Genomic DNA, 23,945 nt, shown 5'->3' with positions numbered 1-23,945 from the left:
TACAAAGTGAATGATAAAAGTCTGCTATTAGTCTCGTGATGACAGTTCGAAATGCGCAAGAAAACTCCAATGACACAATGTTGGATAAAATTGCTAAAATATCTTCCAACGCTTTGCACTGTGTACGATTCCAAATGGGCATCATTGTTGTTAGCGATGACAAAAGTTGCGCCTCGTTAATAACTAGCTGCTCATAGAATGTCCGTGAGCTTTCACAGTATTTACGAATGGTTTTACAAAGTATTCTACATGATTTATGTCTAGCATGTTTTACATCCATGTTTATTGAAGATAAAAATATGACTTCGACATCATTTTCACAAAGTAATTCAGCAATTACTATTCTTATGCGACCGGATAACAAGATGTCATTAATCTCATCCGCTAAAACATCTTACATAATCCAATACTGTATTATTTTACGCAACTGCCAAACGTCATATAATAAGCTATTTGGTGCGTTACTGACCCCTACGGACCCATAGAGGGTTAGTAAAATCCACATGGGGGTGAGGCCGTAGTGAATGGTATAAGAATTTTATCGCATGCAAAAAACCTAATGGCCTGGTTAATGGAAATTCTATGAAGGAAAGACAAATATGTCCGACGGAAATGAATGAATAAACTCAAACTACTGAATTACTGTGGATCAGGATCTGCTTACCCTTCCGGTGCACCTGAGATCGACCCCAGTTTTTGGCGGGGTTCAGTTTGCTCAGTTTTTAGTGTTATATGTTGTTTTGTGTGTACTATTATTTGTCTGTTTGTCTTTTCATTTTTAGCCATGGCGTTGTCAGTTTATTGATTTATGAGTTGGACTGTTCCTCTGGTATCTGTCGCTCCTTTGTTACAACTCTGGATATGGGTTACGCATATAAAAAAAACACGACAGGTTGAACAAAAAAAAAACGGTGATAGTGATGCGACATAACAACATATAAATTGTAAATTGACGTCACCAGTTTAATCTACTTTTGTTTATCAATCTACATAAGGAGATGAACGAGAATATCTATATATGAAAGAGTTTCGAATTAATTCCATTCCAGGAACATCTCGAGTTTACAGTTATATGTAAACCTCTACTTTCATGCATGTACCAAGTCAGGAATGTGACAGTTGTGATCTATTCGTTTGGTGTGTATAATTAAGCTATTGAATTTGCGATTTGATAAAAGACTTTCCTTTTTGAATTTTCTACGAAGTTCAGTAGTTTTGTTATATTACATTTTCATGTAAGGTGACCTGCATATAACTGTTAAATAAGAAAGAAAACAAACAGTCCAAAATATTATATTATATACTTTGCAATTCCTTGATTAAGAGTAACAACACTTGTATACTTTTCTTCTAGTTAGTTATTTCCCAACAACTAAAGGCATATTAGTGATTGCTGGTTGTTGATTCTGTGTCGTGGAAATATTTCCTGTCAACAGAAATGAATCAAAACCTGTAATAAACATTGGTAGCATCGTTTGAAAACATTTCCATAAAATAAAAACCTAAGTGCAAACAATTGGTCTTAAACTTAAAAAATAGAATAGAATTCACAACTAAAGGTATAACAATATTTTTAACCTCTGCTGGTGGACTATCAGTCCCCGAGGGTATCATCAGCTTAGTAATCAGTATTTCGGTACTGACATGATTTAACAAACTTTCATAAAATTGTCTGTTTATAAATTTTGAAATTATTAAGAATCTAAGGTTTCAACTCCCTCAGGCAAAGTTGACTTTAGATCAATTTGGTTATTTATTTTAGTTTTTTTGTCATATAGCTCTTCAAATGTTTGGCTTTAAGCGTTCCTGATGAAGGTAAATTCAGAAAAGCGCCTCGGATGCATTGAATCATTAAACGTGTTGTTTTCAATTTTTTATATTCAATATGCATGTGTTTTTGTTTAAAAATTATGAACAAAATAAATGTATATCTGCTACGAATAAAATATCCCCTTGAAATACTAAGTTGCTTGTCTGTTGAATGAAAAAAACTCTTTTCTGTAAATAAATATTTTGAAAAATCAGACTGAAAAATTATATCAGTTGCCAAAACATTGAAGGTATTTCAAACAAGCAGCTAAGTGACACCAGAGAAATCTTTCCTAAATTGTAACTTCGTAGAATTTTATGTTTAACTTAATTTGAGCAACACTACGGTTGTGCTTCTATAGACGTGATCTGCCAAAATTGTTCCCGTCCGGTTTACAAGAGACTACCACCAATGGGGTTCACCATAGTTCCGTTTTTCTGAGTTGTGTTTTAAAGATTGTTGTGTGTTCTTTGACCAAAGTGTTGTCCGGATTTTTTTTATCCGATCTTGTTTTTTCTCTCCCCCTTTCATATTAATCTATTATCAGAACTATTTCCTCTGAATACATATTCCGAATAATTGTATTGTTGCATCACAGTATTGAACTAAATCAGTTTAGTACCCATTACATTTGAATAAATCATACCATGACAAATACCGCAAGTTGCATTGCAGAATTGTTTAAGTTCAGGATGAACGTAAAGTGAAAGTTTGCAGATCACTAAAGGGTCATAATTGCACTGACCTATTACTACTGATATATATTTTCATTGCAAACTGTAATGTATTCAATCGAATTGAACACTGTAAGGGAGACGAAGTTGCTTTCCTTATTATCAGCTAGAGATCAATAAATAACATGGTAGGTGTCACTGATGTTAGAAAGGTTTTAAAACAAGCTACATTTAAAGATCTCACAAAAGCAAATAATCAATTACACCAAATGGCCACCTTCCTATTTTACATATTCCAACCAATATATAGTGTTATATAAATACGTTACCCTTGTTTAAATGATTTTAACCTCAAAATGTAAATGATAGGGTGTTTTAAACTATACTACAATACAGACAAATAATATTTAAATGTAATTAACATCATAACATGTTTAACTTTAAAAATGATTTAAAGAGGCCGTCTCAGACTTGCAGTGAGGTGAGAAGTTTTTTTTTGTCTCGTGACGAAGACCTCACTGTGTCTTTGAGATGAAGAACAGCAAAACTAGCGTTTTTTCTTTGCTTTTAAAGTGATTTTGCTCTGCAGGTACTGATTTTGAGTAAGGAATTGACACGCAATATCTATTTTTTTTCTATGGTGTTTCATCTAATAAGTTTGAAGTTTGCATTTTTCGGATAACTATAATCTGAATCGATATTCTACATGTATAATAACATTAACAATATCTAAGCGCATTTCGAAAATAAAAGTATCTTCGGTGAGCCTGGAGTCCAAAATTAGTATTTGAAAATTAAAAATTTAAACAAATGTTGAATACATGTATCTGATCAAACCAGAATTATTTTAACAGTTAAAATTATAAACAATCACACGTCTGACTCAAATAATGTGGACGCAATAGCGAACATAGTAATCATACCTGGGCATTGACCGCATGTTGTTCTACAGAAATCTTTTAGCACCTGATGTGAGCATATTGACGGACTACAACTAACGAATGGGTCGTCATTACATGGAGTGGATGTAGTTGCTGGACCTGGTAAGAATAAAATCTGTATTCAAACATGTGACAAATTATATCGTGATATTTAATAGAAATGTGTTTAATTTAATACAAGTTTCTTGTACAGATAGTGTTGATGTATTATCTTCCATCTTACTGTCGCCAAAAGCTTATCAATGATAGCAATATCTTATCGTGACTCAAATGGAGTAAGTTTGATTTTTCCAAAGGTAATATAATAAAACTTAGTATGAAAATAGGGAGTGTGTCAAAGAAACAATTAACAACGTTGGCAAAGAGCACAACAAAACCTAAGGCCATCAATGGATACACAAGAGAGAGGGAGAAAATCCCGTAGTTAGAGGCGGGCATCAGCTGGCCCCTAAACACAAATGGGTACTTGTCCACTACAATTGACCTCACACTAAACTCTGAAATATACAATTGAACTGAAATTAAACATTTTTTTTTAGATCTGCTTAGTTCCCCGAACCTAAAGACTGTGAAGACCATGTGTGTCGCCTACTAATGTATTTGTTAATCTTCAACAATCGACACTCTCAAACATTGGTGACCAGTTTAGAATAGAATTCATGACTACTAATTATTTCTGCAATTATTTGTTGATCTTGACTTGTTTATCATTTTTGCTGTTTAACGTGTCTATCTCATCTATCACTAAAGTCTTATAGAAACAAAAGAAATGATTTCAGCTTTCCAATTGTGAACATCCCATTTCTAAGTAGCAACATTCAAGCAGCACCTGCATACGGTGTATATATCTCCCAATGGATACGATATTCCCGTGCTTGAAAATTTTACGGACGCCATCACGAGTTGGTTGACCGTTATGGAATAACTGTTTCACAAATGATATAGGATATGTTCCTAACATCGTAACTACAACCCCCTTCCCATTCATGAATGTGACTTGCCGAATTAGACTTTTTACCGGATTTGTAATCATATTAGCAACACGACGGGTGCCACAGCAGGATCTGCTTACCCTTCTGGAGCACCTGAGATCAGCCCTAGTTTTTGGTGGGGTTCGTATTGTTTATTCTTTAGTTTTCTTTGTTGTGTCATGTGAACTATGGTTTGTCTGTTTGTCTTTTTCATTTTTAGCCATGGCGTTGTCAGTTTATTTTCGATTTATGAGTTTGACTGTACCTCTGGTGTCTTAAGTCCCTCTTTTATAGTTTAAAAAAAAAAAACGTAAATTATTGGAAAACAATTATCACAACAGAGCAAGAACTCTTAAAAGTTGACTGATGGTTACTTTCACTGACAAAGAAATGTATGTGTAGATCTAGTTTTTCGTATCACTTCTGCTACTGTCTATTACAGTTTTCAACATAAGAGCAGAACACTAAGATTAGTTAAAAGTCGTCTATAAAGAGCAAAGTTACGGTTAGGGTCACTATACTTAGTTGTACTAGTTTATTTTGTCTTGCTTATCATTTTTTGCTTATTCAAGTTTCTATATATCTATTACATTTGTCTTCAGATACTTCGATTGAGATCAAAATCCAAAAATTTTGTAAAAGTTGTTATAAATAAACAATAACTCCAATAAAGGGTAGTCAGACGATTTCAAAGCTTAACCTATTTGAAGAATTTTTTTTTTGATGATCATTTTTGATATTTAAGATTTCTATTGATATAATAAAAAATGCAACATATTTTGAACTAGATATCATAATGAAGATTAAGGCCTGATGATGCGTTTTTTTTTAAATTCTTTTAAAACATTTCAACTGATTAACAACCACTGGCATGTCAACATTGAGGTCGTTAGTTAGAACCCCACAAGCTGATTTTTATTGTGACTAGGATTGTCTGTTTTCTTTAAAACGGTCGATTGTTAACTCCGCGCACTCAGGCTTCCTCCACCTAGAAAAAGTAGGAGAAACAAAACAGCGAATCAGCGTTTACACATCAAAATCCAAGCAAACAATAGCATATCTATCATTCAAGAAAATATAAGTAAAACAGTTATCATTTAAATTGATATGTTGTTTAAAAGTAAATTTCAATATCAATTTACTTACTACAATCTCTACATGTTGAGGGGCAAAACATTCTTAAGTCAGTATTACAAACTGATTGGTCGCAGTTGATACGCGAATCATCCACACAGGATTGCACAACTTGTGGAGTTGTTGTTGTAACAATAGTTGTAGGAGTTGTCGTAGCAATAGTTTTAGGAGTTGTTGTTGTAGCAACAGTTGTAGGAGTTGTGGCAGCGTGAGTTGTCGTTGCTGAAAACATACATTTTACAACTTTCAAGACACAATTTTTGTTCAAGTCAAATTAAAGTTTGGCTTAATGTTTCCACTTGAGTAAAATAAATGAAAACAGATTTAGGCATAATTTGACATTATCATGGTTGTAATCAATTATCCCGGCATCGAACATTTTACTTTTAAGTTTTGGGCATTCCTGGTGCTGTTATATTTTAAGATGTGATTCGGACACAAAGGTTTTTATATGTTGTTTCTATTGTTTACCATTGTATATATTTTTATCTAAGTTTTACTTGATTGAGATAGCACTATCAACAGTTTTTGTTGTTGACGTCATTGTCAGAACTCGATATTTAACACCTTTCTTTTTGACAAGGTTCTATCTTCTACGACTTTCTTGTGGGTATTTTTGTTGAATACATGTGTTTGCTTGTTTTTATTTTCACTCAATTGTGTTGAATGTCTGTGATTTATGTTTACACAGTGTTGACCGTTGGATTCCAATTATTGTGACATTAAACTTGTAAAAACAGGGAGAAAATCGCTTATCCGAAGGCGGATATCAACCTATTATAATGCGTATTTTGTAAACATGACGAAATTATAGACAACTGTCTTGCAAATAGGATATTTATCTAGCTGTAAAAACAGTTTTAACAGTTATATAGCTGACTATGCGGTATGGGCTTTGCTCATTGTTGAAGGCCGTACGGTGACCTATAGTTGTTAATGTCTGTGTCATTTTGGTCTTTTGTGGATAGTTGTCTCATTGGCAATCATACCACATCTTCTTTTTTATATTAACCGACCGTTTCTTCAGAAAAAGTCAGGAATACAGCAGTTTGTTTCTCACTTGTTATGTCGGTTGATAGTGTTGGATCTTGTCATTTTTTTTGGACTTTACTTTTGAATTTTCATTGTAGTTGGACAATTTTGTATACCTTCAAAGTTTTGATTATCCGTTGCGTAATACTTGTATCTAAGCTAACACAGAATATTTCAATGCAGTATCACATAATATTGCATAAGCATCATAAGAACTTAGTATCCATTACAAACATCCCTCTCATAAACATGATGATTTCCAATAAAACCCAGTCTACCTCCTCAATAATCAAGATTATCATAACACAATGTATTCAAACGTCATTTCATGTCCATGCATTTTTAGCAGATCAGTGTTTAAATTGCTTATTTCAGGTAAAAGGAGAACATTTTATTGATCGGTTATCCTATAAAGTATTGGGACAACATTTACCCGTTGGATTTATTATTTCGTTCACCAAAACATATAAAAAAAATTGTATAATGTTGTTCTATTCTAGTCTTTCTTTCATTTTTATTTTCTTCTCTTTTGTAATTACCATTGGAAGATTTAGATTCCACACTGTATCAAAGTGTGTAACGATATTTAGACATTGAGAGGCGGGAGATATCGTAAATACACAAGATATGGTGGTGTTTCTCCATTTATAATTTTAGACGATAGTTTAGAAGTTTTGTTCTTTAAATGAGACGTCACCAGGCAAGGTCGCCTTTTTCATGATGTTCCAATAGGAAATTGAAGAGTGTTGAATTTCAATCAAATATTTGCTGAGAATAAAGTTTTCAATAGAGATAAGAAAAGTCATTTGTCTGTGAGTTAATTGGATCAATTTATACAACAATTAGTTAAGGCTTTTATCTAGACTTAAAGTAAATACCTGCATATCCTGTTTCTAAGGTTACTGTTGCAGTGTGTATTGGACTCACAGTGCCACGAACTATGAAGTCTAACTTTAAAGTACTTCCTGCCATAACATGTTCACTTACGTCCACGTTAGTAAGTACAAATTCTTTTCTATCAGAGCTTTCATGAATGATTTTAGCATTCCACACCTTAAACAAAAGAATGGCTACATAAGTAAATGTTTTTGTATCTAAACTGAAATCAGGATTTCGTTTTGAATCAATGAATTATTTAAACATTGGATCGACATGTTGTTTATATGTTTAATTCTATCAATGCTATCATTTTACGTCTAAAGTTGACCAAAACTACATGACAGGATCTTTTGTAAACGAGATAAAGAAAATTAAAATTACAAAAATACTGAACTCCGAGGGATATTTAAAACGGAAATTCACAAATAAAATGGTAAAATCAAAAGCTCAAACCCTGTTCTCTTACAAGTATGAGTGTGTATTGTTCAAGCAATCAAGGCCGGTTATAACTTCTGAACAAAATTACATTTTAAAATGATTGGATTAAGCGCTGTTATAGCACTAAATCAACATAAAGTATTTTTTTCAAATCAATTAAGTAACAAGTAACTCCCGAAATTTAACTCGAAAGAAGGAAAATAACGAACGAAGTAAAAACATTTCACATCGGAATGAACCACTATTTTGTCACGAGAAATTAAACGATCAAGAATTCTAAATTTATCGTACGCCAACGATGTTAAGTTTAATTTGCAACCAGTAAAAGGTAAAATCACAAATATACTGAACTCCGAAAAGAAAATTAAAAAAGGAAGGTTCTAATCAAATGGCAAATTCAAACGTAAAACATCAAACGAATGGACAACAAGTGACTAATCCTGATATGGTACAGGCATTTCCATGTAGAAAACCATGGGTAAAACCTGCTATTAGAACTAGCTAAACATCTCACTTGCATGAAAGTTGCATCAAATTTCATTATATATTCTGGTCCAAATATGTCGACCTGTCTCAATGTAGTATCAAATTCCCCATTTATATGTTTAACCTATCTCCTATATTAGTTTAGGTATCAATCACAACTGCACAAAACAGTAAAACTATTCATTTTAGGAGCAATAACTCTAAAATGTGTTGTCGAAAACTCAGAGTAGGTAGATCTTGTCAGCTGATCATTAAATTAAATTTAACATGTATACACTTTTCACATGTTTAACCAGGTTCCTATAGTTTAAAAGCTACAGTAAGAAAAATGGACAACAAATAAGACGCAAGGTTATGGGGAGGGTTGGGATCCCTCTAACATGTTTAACCCCGCCACATTCTGTATGTATGTGCCAGCTCCAAGTCAGGAAACTGTAATTTAGTGCTTGTCGTTTGTTTATGTGTTACATATTTGTTTTCGTTCATTTCTTGTACATAAAAAAGGCCGTTCGTTTTCTCGTTTGAAATGTTTTACATTGTCATTTCAGGGCCTTTTATAGCTGACTATGCGGCTTTGCTCATTGTTGAAGGCCGTACGGTGACCTTTAGTTGTTCATTTCGGTGTCATTTTGGTCTCTTGTGGAGAGTAGTCTCATTGACAATCATACCACATGTTCTTTTTATTATATAATAACTTCAACACAGGTTGACAGAATTTTTTAAGTTTTAATAGATATTAGAATTTTGTTGTGCTGATTATTTATTTATTAAAAGATGTTGTATGGATGCCGATTAGACAACTTTCCATCCAAGTCTCATTTTTTAAAAGTAAATCATTATAGGTCAAAGTACAGCCTTCAACACAAAGCCTTGACTAAAATCGAACAGCAAGCTATGAAAGGGCCATAAATATGACTTGCAAAACCATTCAAACAGGAAAACCAACGGTCTAACAGATCTAAATGAAAAACGACAAACGAGAAACATGAATCACATCAACAAACGAAAACCACTGAAAATGAAATGACAAATGCAAGCAAATGAAGTGGGTTTAATCATTTTCACAGGCGACAACCTTCACCCTCACCTAAAATAATAGTGAAATAAAATTGAGAATGGCAATGGGGAATGTGCCTAAGAGACAACAACCCGACCCTAGAAAAAAAAAAAAAAAAAAAACAGCAGAAGGTCACCAACAGGTCTTCAATGTAGCGAGAAATTCCCGCACACGGAGGCGTCCTTCAGCTGGCCCCTAAACAGATATATACTAGTTCAATGATAATGAACGCCATACTAATTTCCAAATTGTACACAAGAAACTAAAATTAAAATAATACAAGACTAACAAAGGCCAGAGGCTCCTGACTTGGGACAGGCGCAAAAATGCGGCGGGGTTAAACATGTTTGTGAGATCTCAACCCAACCCCTATACCTCTAGCCAATGTAGAAAAGTAAACACATAACAATACGCACATTAAAATTCAGTCCAAGAGAAGTCCGAGTATGATGTCAGAAGATGTAACCAAAGAAAATAAAGAAAATGACATAACACATAAATAACAACAGACTACTAGCAGTTAACTGACATGCCAGCTCCAGACTTCAATTAAACTGACTGAAAGATCATGATTTCATCATATGAACATCAGGCACAATCCTTCCCGTTAGGGTTTTAGTATCATACCATCATAACATATATGAGAAGAACATAACCCGTGTCATGCCAACAACTGGTTTTTGAATAAATGTGTTTAGTTCCGATGCAAAGACCCTATAAGTGAATCAATATTAACGCCAACATATGCAATCTTTAATGACCTGACAACATTATCGTAACTATATCCCTTCTTAATAAGTCTATTCAAAGGTTTTGTTAGTTTTTGAGGTGAATACTGACACCTTTGTGCTTTATAAAGAATATTTCCATGAAAAATTGGATGTGAAATACCTGAACGTATAAGAAGTCTGCATGTTGAGCTATATTTACGAATGATGTCCTTATACCGATGATAAAATTAAGTAAATGTTTTGACTAGTTAAACATCACATCACTAGCTCAAATATTTTTCGATATAACCAAAAACATAAAAAATTGGATATTAATGGGACAATTACCCCAAACTAGGTCGACATAAATGCTAGAGTGAAGGTCGACACATCTTGTCGTGCTACTCCTTTTTGATGTTAACATTTAAAACTTCCTCGAATAAAACCAACAACTGCTATAAATTAGAAAAAAAAACACTTTACTATAGGCAATAATTCCAAGTTCTTAGATTTTTCATAAATTTTCAGGGTGGATTCATCTTGTCGTGCTGATCATTTTGGCATTACACTTTTCACGCCACTCTATGATTTTAAATCAATGGCATTGAAAATGCAGAAAACGCATCATTTAATGTGCATCAACCTCAAAATAGTTGAACTAAATTCCCCCAAATGATAACTTTACATGATTAAAAAAGTTCTTTTGTGATTTGAACAGAAATTGTACCTGCAAAGTGCCAACTGCGGCATTAAAATTTACACGTATCTTCCATCCGTGAAGATCTTCTTCAGGAGCCAGTCTAATGTATCCATGAAAACCATTATGCCATGACTCCTGTATGTAAACATCTTGGTTTTCTGCATTTACCGATGCAAGACCCACCAGAAGGTAGAGATATAACATCTTTCTTTCGTATGGTTATTCTTCACTTAGGCTTCACTGAAATTATGAGTTAATTCAAAATTGTAGTATTCATACTAAACGGAACAATTTGAATTTGTTTACAAATCTTTAAAGTACAAAATGGACAGTATTTTTCCAGAAAAGGGATGTTATCTATAAAAGTTCTCCCTTAAAGTATATAATAAATAGCTATATATATAATTTTTTATGTTAAAGTAAAATTGTTATAATAAAAATTATTAAGTTTGTCATTAAAATTATGGTTTAGGAAAGGTGGGAGCGACTAAGCATTAAAAAATAAGCGAGTGAGAGATTGAATTTTAATTAGATTGTGAAAGGTCCTTAATGTGCGAGTTGCTTTAAACAATGATATATTCCTTATTCAAATAGTTGCCTGTAAAAAAATTAGTGTATTCATTTTTGTTAACTAACATATCTCTTTTATAAATCTGGTGCTTCCCATGCGCCTTTTAGTATTGCCCTTATCCCGGATCTTCAAAATCCATTCACGCAAACGCAAATGATGCATCAATGCTTCTATACTAGAGAAGAGTCGACAGATTACTCAGGAATATATAACAATAGGTGTACTCGGCAAAATTTTTAGGAATGTTTAGTCCTCAATGCTCTTCAACTTCGTACGTTTTTGACTTTTTTTTTATTTTTTTGGGGATTCGAGCGTCACTGATGAGTTTTTCTAGACGAAACGCGCGTGTGGCTTAAATACAAAATTTGTGATGAGTTTGTATACTAAAGGGATATCAATCTCCTAAGTCTACGTCGTTAGTTTACATTCTATAAAATATTCGACCAAAACGGAAAAAAAGAAAAGCTAATTTCATTTAGGATAAGCAACGCCTGAAGAAGGTAAGAAAGTATGTTATAAATCTTGAAAGAACCAACTCACTGACTTCTGAACTTTATAATACCCTGTTGGGCTAGCACAAACTCCAGAAAGCGTTATCGTTCGGGTCATACTTCCCTTTCACTGTAAAGAAGCGTAGCCAGATGTCACCACTGTTTCAGAGTTATTGGCTAGCAGTCAATCAGCAATGGTTCGTTTCGACATTGTTAAAGAAATTCAAATATTTTTAGTTTTGCATCGTAATTATCTGATGAATCAGTGATATGATATCATTTTGAAAAAGAAGGAACCTACTCAAAAGAAGAAATAGATCCGTTTTAAACGACAGCTTATCATTTGTAAATGAAGGTCACGTGTTCAACTGACAAACCTTTTTTTCTATTATTTTTCTATGATTTCTAATTGCGAGAAGTGGTGAACATTGCTTTTCTTACCATTTTATATTTTGACTTTCCGTTTCGAATTTTTCCTTGGAGTTATTTTTTTATTTTTTTTTACTTTTTTCCATATAACTTTCTATAAATTCCATCATAATATGGTTTTATGGAAACAGTCACTGGGTTCTAACCACAGGGGCGAAGAAAAAGAAAAACGGACCAAAACAATTATTCTGTCATCTTCTTAAAACGATTGGGGAGGGGAGCGGGGAACTCTGATGAAAGGATTTGAAATTAAGACTAATAGTGATATCAATTATAGGTGACTGTGATATTATTTATATATTCTTGACATATAAGATGGTTTAGTTTAACGAAGTTTAAAGTGCTTCTTAACTGTTAAATACAAACCACATAAATAAAGTGGGTCTACATATTTGTCGCCAATGAGAAATTTCATGAAAAAAGAGTGAAGAAAAAAACCAACAATATAAAAATACGTAGATAGGGTATGATTATCAACGAGACAAAGGTTAAATAATGTGAATGTACACATTCCAAATTCTTAGTTCTGGTGATATTTGGATAAAAAATTCTACAACTTAAGGAAGTTGGCTTCTCAGTTTCATAATAATTAACTTTTCAAAACACTAGCATATCTTGATAAGGGATTAATAAAGGAATCAAAAGAGCAAAAAAAATATATAGGTCACCGTGCTTGTTTTCGAGATATTAGCCATTGAAAATTTGGCGGGAAAATGTTCTCTCTTGATTTTTCTTAGCTTTATCATTAACAAGTTGAAGTCCTCAAAAACTATTAAAAAATAATCAAAATTTTATAAGACTTTAACAGACAGCTTATCATTATACATGTCAAAGAATTATAAAGAGAAAAATGGGGGTCACCGGACAAAATTTGTTAAGGCATTCAAATGGATAAAACCAGAGGATTCCGAAAATCTGACCAAAATTCCAAAACATGACAAGCGAGCTTCCTTAACAAATAGTATATTGTTTTGTACATGTATGATATTCGCTATCATATGAGTCCCAAAAACATAGTAATCATTGTGTATCAAAACTGCGGAAACGTGTACCTGATACAACGATATGTTTAAATCTTAAGCCTCGGTCACACCTTACCGGATAGTTCGAAAGGACGCCTAACGTTTTGTAAGGTACTCGTCCGTTTCGTTTCCGTTTTGTTTCTTTACGTGTCCGTCAGGGATGGGGTCGATTACTTTAAAATGTAATCAATTGAATTACAATTACTTTGCTAATAAAATGTAAGCGATTACATTACAATTACACCCTATTTCATATGTAATCGATTACATTAGATTACTTTTCTTTATTGTAATCATGATTACTTTAGATTACTTATGATTACATTGTATATTGCTATATCAAAGTTGATATCTTGGATTATCTCCCTTGTTGTATGGCAGTTTGTTTACACCGGCTCCGTAAACAAATGTAGACAGTAACTATTATAGAAGACTCTGAGCGGTATTATGGTATTTAAATGGTTTGTTAGTCCCAAATGACTTCACCACAAGAGTCCTGTCAACCAAAGAAAAAGAAATCACGAACTAAAAGCAAGGATAAAAACGAGCCAAACGTGGGTGTGTTTGATTTGTCCGCCATTACATACTCACAACAAACATTCCCAATGAACAATAACATGTCTAGCCAGCCTTACATGAATAATATGTACAATATGAATAGTAACTATCCAAATATGCCTATGCAAATGATGGCTTCTCCTTTTGTTACTTCACCGACCCAGCAGATGGTACCCCCCTTTTTTCAATGCCATACACCAGCACCGGTAGTTAACCCTCCATTATGGGCAACTGATTTAATGTCTAAATTTGATGCGTTATCAGTAAAAATGAACAGTATTGATGACATTAAAAGCTATGTAACTAATATTGACCAAAAAGTGACCGATATGCAAAGTGATATGGTTCATCTCTCCAAGCGTGTAAATGAGGTAGAAAATAGTCAATCTTTCATTTCGAAATCATTTGAAGAGAACATAAAAATGCACGAAAAAACAAACAAAAAAGTGGAATCAGATGTGAAGAAACTTACCTACGACTTTGCGTCACTACGTAAAGAATTTAATTCCATGAAAACCGAATCTAAAAATCTAGCTGAATCCAAAGAAAACTTGAATAAAATTGCCAAAGCAAATGAAAGGTTAAACAGTGATTTAGAAACAATCAAGCGCGAATCAATGCGTGACAATTTATTATTTCACGGTATAAAAGAGGTTACAGAGGAAAAATGCGCTGATCTCGTTAAACATGTGTGCGAAAATAACCTGGCGATCCATGATGATCTTTGTATAAAAGCTGCATTCCGACTTGGAAAGAAGGCTGAACCGTCAAACGAACATGATATTGGGCACGAGCGTTCGAGGCCAATTCTGGTAAAATTTAACGATAGGCAAAAACGTGATGGTATTCGAAAGAATAGTTATAAATTAAAGGGGGAGTCTATTTCAATTACGGACCAGTACCCAAAGTCAGTGGTGGACAAAAGAAAATCCCTTATTCCGTTGTTAAAAAAAGCTAGAGAGACTGATGTTAAGGCAGTGTTAATTTGGGATAAATTAGTTATTGGAGATGTAGTTTATTCAGGTGGGCCAATTGAAGTGGCCATTGAAAACGCTAAAAAGAGGAAATTGAAAAAACAAACAAGTGAGTCTGTAAATATTGAAAACGATACCGTTGCCGCCGGTAGTGAAATTCATAGTGATATGATCACGGCATAGGATTCGTCGGAAATTTCAGTTACAAATATCAAATGTTTATCATGGAATGTAAATGGTGGGTTTGAGGCGAAAATTAAAGATGTAAAATTTAAAAATTCTGTGTGCACTTATGATATTGTGTTTTTAGAAGAATGTTGGATAAATAATACATGTGATGTTGAAATTGATGAGTTTATTTGTAAAGCAATCCCATGGTCAAAAAAAAAAATATAAACAAGGTTGTGGTCTCTTTGTAATGATTAAAAAATCAATTGCTTCATATGTGAAAATAATTGAAATATCTTATGAAACATTTGTATGGATGAAAATATCTAAAGAACTAACTGGTACTGAAAATGACTATATAATTTGTAATGTATATTTACCACCATATAGATCTTCCCTTTTCAAGGTACATCAGATGTGGACTTATTCTATGAACTGGAAACACAAATCATCAAGTACTCAGATGAATGTCCGAATATTTTTGTTTTTGGTGACTTTAATGCAAGAACTGCTCATTTAAATGAGTTTGTAGATAATGATTTGTTACATGATAGTATTTTAGATAGGGTTGATGAATTGTTTGCTTATGTTGCTGACGAGACTTTACCAGACCGGAGTAATCCTGATCCTGGAACTAATGACTATGGAACAAAACTCATCAACCTTTGTAAATGTAGTGGTCTCCGAATTCTTAACTGCCGCCATGAAGGTAGTCTCGCTAATGATTATACATACAGTGGCCCAAAAGGTATGAGCGTAATAGACTATTTATTAACTAGATCAAGTAATTTCGACATTGTGTCAAAATTCATAACTTGTAATTTTACTACATACAGTGACCATGCACCTTTGCATATTCAATTCAAGACTAATTTTTCTATTAAATGTAATGGTGTACAGTCCAATTTTGTGGATGCTGAAGCATCCAAATTCTTTCGATGGAATGATGAATATAAGGATATGTGTCGTAATGCACTTTTAATAAACTCTGACAATATAAAGTCGACACTCCAGAATATAGAAGCCGAGTCTCAGGATGAAATGGATTCATGTGTTAACGATTTTACCCATCAGTTCATTGACATTATGGCGCCATTTTTTCAACAAAGTCAGAAAAGTGGTACTGAAATGAAACGAAATCATAAGCAGCACTATAAGCATATTGATAAGCCTTGGTTTGAGATACAGTGTAAAGAACTTTATGTTAATTACTGCAAAACTTTATCTATATTTAATGGAAATAAATCAAAGAAAAACCATATTGAATTAAATCGTGTGAAGAAGACATATAAAGACTATGAACGTAAACGTAGACGTATATATATGCGACAAGAAGGTGATACCCTTTGTAAATTATGAAAGAACAATCCTAAGAAATTTTATTCTGTATTCAAAAAAAGGAGAAAGGTCAACTGTGATCTAACTGTAACTGATTTTTTTAAATATTTCAAAACTCTAGTATCTGATAGTAAAGAGCACAACAGAAGACCAGAAATGCCAGATAATGTGTGTATTTTTGAAGAACTGGATATGGATATAACCATTGATGAACTTATTAAAGCTATACATGACTTAAAACGCGAGAAAAGCCACGGTCCAGATGGTTTGTTAAACGAATTTTTCATTGAGTTTAAGGAACTTGTGCTGCCTTATATATGTATTATTTTCAATGCCGTTTTGAGCTCTGGATATTTTCCGTCCACTTGGTCTGATGCTATTCTAGTGCCAGTTTTTAAATCCGGGGATGCGAACGACCCAGCAAATTACCGTGGTATAAGTCTAGTCAGCAATCTAGGTAAACTATTCACTACTATTTTGAATAGTAGATTATTAAAATGGGCATCAATGAACGATATTTTATCTGATGCACAATTGGGTTTTCGTAATGGTTACAGTACAGTAGATGCTGTGTTTTGTTTATATTCGGTCATACACAATTCTTTTTGTAAAGGTAATAGATTATATTGTTGCTTTGTCGACTTTTGCAAATTGCTTAATATTTTAAAATCAATGTATAACAAGGTAAGATCTTGTATTAGATTTGATGGGTTTAATTCAAAATACTTTTCTAATAATCTTGGCTAAATGCAAGGGGAAGTTCTTTCCCCTATTTTATTTTCATTTTATGTCAATGACTTTGAGAATGAATTTATTAATAATGGTAACTGTGGACTTGAATTTCAGGACATAACACTTTTTTTTTTATTAATGTATGCTGATGATATGATTTTGATGTCAGAATCAATCCAAGGCTTACAAAATATGTTAAATACTTTATCTGGTTATACTGAAAAATGGGGTCTTTCAGTTAACACCAAAAAACAAAGATAGTAGTTTTTCGTAAAGGTGGGAAAATTAGTCTTACTGAGACATGGATTTATAATGGTAAACCATTAGATATTGTAGATCATTTTTGTTATCTGGGTGTGTTATTTCATTATAATTGTAAATTTTATATTACTCAAAACCACTATGCTGAACAAGGCAGGAAAGCTATGTTTAGTATGAGGAAAAAGGCATTATCCTTATACCTGAACACTGTTACTTCTGTAAGTTTATTTGACACTTATGTATGTAGTATTATAATGTATGGTTGTGAAGTTTGGGGTGTTCATAGAGCACCAAATGTAGAAAAAATTCATTTGGACTATTGTAAAACATTACTAGGTGTCAAGAGGTCCACTTCTAATGTAATGGTATATTATGAATTAGGAAGATTTCCATTGTTATATGAGCGAAATTTTAGGATGCTCAATTATGGACTAAAATTCACGGTAGTGAAAATTGTATTATAAAGTCTTGTTACAAAGAACTAGTAGCAAATAGCAATAAATGTAAAAACTGGGCAACTTGTATTAAAACAATTTTATATGATCTTGGTATGAATTATTATTGGGACAACCAATGGGTACTTTGTTTGGATAGTTCATTTTTACAATTAACCAAACAACGAATATATGATCAAGCTAAACAAGAGTTGCATTTCACGCTTGAAACATCACCAAAGTGTAGATTATATAAGTATATTGTGTCAAATGTAGAATTACAATTTTATTTACAAAAATGTATTCCTGTAATAGCTCGTAAATGGATAACGAAAATTCGCCTATCCTCACATAATCTATGCATTGAAACTGGTCGTTTTTATGGAATAAGTAGAAATAGTAGAATGTGTATTATGTGTGATAAAAATGTAGTAGAGGATGAATTTCATTTTATTTTACAATGTACAAATTATAATGATATACGTAAAAAGTTTATCAAGAAATATTATTGGACTAGACCATCAACTTATAAATTAGTACAATTGTTTTCTGTTGAAAACACTAAGGAACTCTGTAATTTAGGAAAGTACTTAATCTATGCATTTAAGTGCAGGAATAATATTTAAGACCTATGTTTATTATATGTAGTTTGAAACTCACAAACTGTATAATAATATGTAACTGATATTTCTGACGTTTGTTATTTATGTGTATGTTAATGCTATACAACTTGTAAACTGTATATTTATGCATATTATACCGATAAACTGTATTGTTTAAGGTAAATAAAGAATAGAACTACAATTTGTAACCAACTGCCTAATTATCAAAAAAACTGAAAATAAGGAAAAATTAATTAAGTATAGTTTTATTGTCTGTTGGGACACAATTGACACATCCATTGATGTTTTTACAGGTGTTAATCACTACTTCCATTTTTTTAAACAAACAATAGGTGGGCTTGGGTATTAAAATTTTATTGTCTTAATAACAATATCAATAAAGTTAAAAGTGGTTGATTGTCATTATTGTTTTGAAAATTTTTAATACTTGATCTAATTAGTAATAAATAGAATTATTGTCAGGTGAAAACACAAAACAGTTTTGTAACTTAGGAAAGATTATACATTTCTCTTTATATTAAGAAACAGTATTAAAAGATATTTTGTATTGATGAAACTTCTGACGTCACCTATTGTTTACTATATATGCATATTGTTTGTAATATTATGCCATATGTATACACTGTACATGTACTTGTTTATACTGGTGAGCCTTAAGGCTCAAAGTAAATAAAGAATAAAAATAAGAAAGCACATATTATACACGAATTTATGGAAAATGAAATTTATTCAATTTTGTCAATAAATGAAACCTGGTTTTAACTTCCATTTTGAATTAAGTGGGCTTATATTTTTATACCTACTAAATGTTTTCTGCATTTAAATTTCAATGTAGTTATGTAAAAATATTTGGTAAACTGATATGAAATTGGAGTTAATATCAGAAGTTTTCAATCAAGGAAACAACATGCTTTCAAGGCATGATATTCTTGTATCATAAGAGCTCAATCTCACAAAGAAATATTGGAGAGTAAAGGAGTAGGTCCAGTAAGACCCCTTTTTGGCCCCAAAATATAGCAGTTTTACAAAATTGTTAAAATGTAAACTTTTAGTTATTTATTGGATAGTAGAATGGTGCTGCTACATAAATATGGGCTGTTTTTGACAATACAATGCACATATATTGGGTACTAGCACCATTAAGTCATGCTAAATTACTGAAATCTTAACAATTCCAGCATTTTACTTAAATTTTAGACGGTTTCCGTGTAAAACGAAAGTGGCCGCATTCGTGTTCATCCAAAATTTTGAAATGGAAGTTGTATTTAATGATAATACATAACATATATAAAGATTGAGGATGAACACGGATGCGGCCACTTTCGTTTATGACAAAAACCATCTGAAAAGTGACATTTTTTCGCATTTTTGGTAGATTTTTCATATTTGAGCTTTAATCGGATCGTTTTTAATGACTAATAAAGTTAAAATCTTTCACATAAATTAATAGAATCATATGAAATAGACACTTAAGTGTTTAAACTAGAGGCTCTAAAGAGCCTGTGTCGCTCACCTTGGTCTATGTGAATATTAAACAAAGGAAGCTGATGGATTCATGACAAAATTGTGTTTTGGTGATGGTGATGTGTTTGTACATCCTACTTTACTAAACAGTCTTGCTGCTTACAATTATCTCTATCTATAATGATTTTCGCCCAGTAGTTTCAGTGGAAAATGTTCATAAAAATTTACAAATTTTATAGAAAATTGTTAAAAATTACCAATAAAGGACAATAACTCCTTAGGGGGTCAATTGACCATTTCTGTCATGTTGACTTATTTGTAAATCCTACTTTGCTGAACATTATTGCTGTTTACAGTTTATCTCTATCTATAATAATATTCAAGATAATAACCAAAAACAGCAAAATTTCCTTAAAATTACCGATTCAGGGGCAGCAACTCAACAACGGGTTTTCCGATTCATCTGAAAATTTCAGGGCAGATAGATGTTGACCTGATAAACAATTTTACTCCTGTCAGATTTGCTCTAAATGCTTTGGTTTTTAAGTTATAAGCCAAAAACTGCATTTTACCCCTATGTTCTATTTTTAGCCGTGGCGGCCATCTTGATTTGATGGCCTGGTCACCGGACACATTTTTAAAACTAGATACCCCACAGATGATTGTGGCCAAGTTTGGATTAATTTGGCCCAGTAGTTTCAGAGGAGAAGATTTTTGTAAAAGTTAACGACGACGGACGACGACGGACGCCGGACGCAAAGTGATGGGAAAAGCTCACTTGGCCCTTCGGGCCAGGTGAGCTAAAAATGGTCAAAACATTTCGTCAGATTAAACTGAAATTTGAGGCCAAAATCGGTCCTTACCGGACCTAATCTTTTCCGTTAATTTTGGAAACTGTTAACAAAATAAAACACTTGGTTATACATATTTGTTATATAGATGATCACATTATACAAGGTTCCATCATTGTGATTACTAGTGACATGATTTTTCATTCAAGCTTTACATTTTCTTATTTTCATCTTGTCTATTAAAAACTATTTTCATATATATACAAGATATGTAATCAGCAAGTAATCATATGAATGTAATCTTAAAGTAATCTAAAAGTTATCATGATTACACCTGTTTTTTGCCATGTAATCGATTACATTACGATTACTTGTAATCAGAAATGGCATGATTACTGATTACATTGTACATATGATTACACTGCAAAATGTTATCGATTACAGCTGATTACGATTACTGATTACGATTACCCCATGCCTGGTGTCCGTTACACATCCGATGGAGGTCTGCAAGATAAATTTACCAACGGACTTCTACCGGACGTTTAACGGATAAAACGGATGTTGAACGGATGAGAAACGGACTTCTACCGGACGTATAACGGATAAAACGGATGATGAACGGATCGCGTCAGAAATGCCATGGTATGTCAGATTTCTTAAGGTTCATGAATTCTTATTATTTATAATCGATCTTAGAGTATAGGCACGTCTTCACAATCTAGCAGTTCTTTTTCAGGCCAGACACTGCCCTTTGGCGGAATTTTGAAGAACAAACCAAAACCAGTTCATGTTACACAGAAACATTTTGAATATTTAAGCGATTTACATGTATTATTATTGTCGTTTTTAATTTTTCCGTATATCTTGTTCATCCGTTTTATCCGGTTCGCTTCCGTTAGGTGTCCGTTTTGTGCGTTACTCGTTTGTTGGATGCACGTTCGACATCCATTCTGTCCGGTACGTGTCCGTTTCTCTTACGTTGCATATCCGGTGTGTGTCCATTATGCATCCGTTACACGTCCGTTTTATTCGGTCAGTACATCAATGGACTCCCAACGGATAACAATTTTATCAATTTTATTTTCTTCCGTTAGGCGTCCGTTCGTGCTATCCGGTAAGGTGTGACCGAGGCTTTAGATAAAACAGGTAAATGGACATTATCTAATTAGTGAATAAAAGTAACAAATTATGACGATTTAACATATGGGGAGAACAATTAAGCAGTTAAAAAGTACAAGGGATTATTCATAATCATACTCACAATCAAAGAGATTTTATATACGAACTATATATATTCGTTCCAAATTTGTTATCTAGCCTCTTTTCTGTGCCAGACACTGACACAGGTTATTCTTATCACAATGGCTTATCCAATTCTCTAAAATATATTAACACCAGTATTATAGAGTTGTTAACTAAAGGGTTAACATATATAATTATCTAGCCCATCAAATGGAATACAATGTATACGATAAAAGGGCGCTTATGTTATCGTTTATGGTATGGTTTATGGTACATGGTTTCGTTCGTACATCATTCGTTCAGCGTCCGTACAACGTTCGGTCAGCGTTTCGTTTGCATTCGTACACCGTTCGGGAAGCGTACGTACATAGTTCGGGCATCGTCCGTACATGGTTTGGGCATCGTTTGTATTGTTAACTTTTACGTTACACGGACTGTAAGAATGTCAAGTTACTGATGGAAGAAGTTTCGAACTATGACAGAAAATGGGAACAGATCGAGCCTTAGGAAACAAAACTGGACACCATCTGAAAGGACCAAAACTACAAGTCAGGTACTCGGAAGCGTATTGAAATTCGATTTTTATAAAAATGTAAAATCACAAAAAAATACTGAACTCCGAGATATTTTCAAAAAGACAAGTCCCTAATCAAATGGAAAAATCAAAAGCTTAAACACATCAAACGAGAGAATACCAACTGTCATAGTCTTGACCTGGTACAGGCATTTTGGTATGTAGAAAATAGTGGATGGAACCTGGTTTTATAGGAAGATATAGCGTTCACGTGTAAGACAGTTGCACCATATTTCATATACATTGACAAAGATGCGTGAACAAAACAAACCCACACATTAGGTTAAAATTAGGTATACGCTCACGGGTTTTTGACCGAAGTTTCGTATGTATGCTTTATCTATCATTCACGACAAAAATGTTGTTCTAGCAAACAATCTCAAACAATATGCACACACTGTTTATAAAATATGGGCGAAAGATACCGAAGGAACAGTCAAACGCGTAGATCGATAATAAACTGCAAACGCCATGGCTTAAATGAAAAAAAAACCAGACAGTCAAATATTAGCACACATGACACGCCATTTAAAAATAAAGACTAAGCAACACGAATCCCACCAAAACTTGGGGGATATTAGGTGCTCCGGAAGGATATGCAGATCCTGCTCCACATTTTGTACACGTCGTGTTGCTTATGTCATTACCAACCGGATACATATTCTTATTTGGTAGTTCACATTCATGAAAGGGGAAGGGGATTGTAGTTATGAAGTTAGGAACATATCCGATATCATCTGTGAAACGGTTATTCCATAACGGTCAACAATTTAGACTAGTGGCATTTCAAAGTGTTCAAGTCTTCAACATAAGGAGCCTACTTTCATTTGTCTAAACAACAACCAATTCAATCAACTACAACTGGTTTGAATCTATGATGAGTTTATTTGTAAGCTTTAAATGTGTTTTATTTCAACCGTTCATCATCAATTTATTTTTCTGCAGAAAACTTACAGATTGTTCCTCAGCCCGTGTTGTTATTACAAAGAATCGTATCACAACTACTAACCATGTATTCAAATAAACCACGCCTACTAATCCTTTATGAAATATACAAAGTTCTCCTTTTAACTCTTCATATTCCTAGAAATGTATAGGTAAAACAGATTATTACACGTCATTTTTCATGAAAAACTTAATCTTTTATTTCGATCCTTAGTACTATAAATAAACTACGATAAATAGCAAAACAGAAAAAGATAAAAGGAGAACCGTCAGACTCTATATAAATACTCTTAACATGAAAATATTCTTTATCAAAAATGGAAAAGTACTATCAACAAACTACGATTAATAACAAAAGAAGAACATATATTCTACAAAAGGAGAACCATCATACTCTATATAAATACTTTTTACCTGGAGGTATGCTTTATTTAAAAATAAAACATGTGAATTGATGTCAATTAGAATTTTGTTATTTTAAGGGTCAATGTTT

At 33.0% G+C, this 23,945-nt stretch overlaps 1 protein-coding gene across 3 annotated transcripts; it reads right to left on the bottom strand.

Annotated features, from left to right (window-relative positions):
• Window positions 1–1,277: 1,277 nt before the first annotated feature.
• On the bottom strand, window positions 1,278–22,027 carry LOC139516296 (mucin-2-like). 3 transcript variants are annotated; one of them, XM_071306328.1, is made up of 7 exons: window positions 21,953–22,027; window positions 10,860–11,072; window positions 7,441–7,615; window positions 5,543–5,752; window positions 3,408–3,524; window positions 2,457–2,555; window positions 1,278–1,426 (listed from the first exon to the last, which is right to left on the bottom strand). In XM_071306328.1, exons 2-7 carry the CDS (start codon window positions 11,034–11,036, stop codon window positions 1,359–1,361), a joined length of 846 nt encoding a protein of 281 aa, XP_071162429.1. In that variant the 5' UTR covers window positions 11,037–11,072; window positions 21,953–22,027; the 3' UTR covers window positions 1,278–1,358. The 3 variants fall into 3 exon arrangements, with proteins under 3 accessions (XP_071162429.1, XP_071162430.1, XP_071162431.1); XM_071306329.1 differs by lacking the exon at window positions 2,457–2,555 and having other exon boundaries at window positions 1,278–1,450; XM_071306330.1 differs by lacking the exon at window positions 2,457–2,555.
• Window positions 22,028–23,945: the final 1,918 nt, after the last annotated feature.

Source organism: Mytilus edulis, chromosome 3 (assembly GCF_963676685.1).
Source record: "Mytilus edulis chromosome 3, xbMytEdul2.2, whole genome shotgun sequence".
NCBI lineage: Eukaryota > Metazoa > Mollusca > Bivalvia > Mytilida > Mytilidae > Mytilus > Mytilus edulis.
This window is presented reverse-complemented; position numbering and strand designations above follow the sequence as displayed.

What these genes read in the sequence shown, in the direction of transcription:
- LOC139516296 (XM_071306328.1), bottom strand. Translation starts at nt 11,036, where the DNA reads ATGTTATATCTCTACCTTCTGGTGGGTCTTGCATCGGTAAATGCAGAA. An exon ending in CTCAACATGTAGAGATTGTA is followed by an intron (nt 3,525 to 5,542) that starts GTAAGTAAATTG and finishes TATTCTTACCAG; the next exon opens with GTCCAGCAACTACATCCACT. An exon ending in AACTTGCGGTATTTGTCATG is followed by an intron (nt 1,427 to 2,456) that starts GTATGATTTATT and finishes TTCTGTTGACAG; the next exon opens with GAAATATTTCCACGACACAG.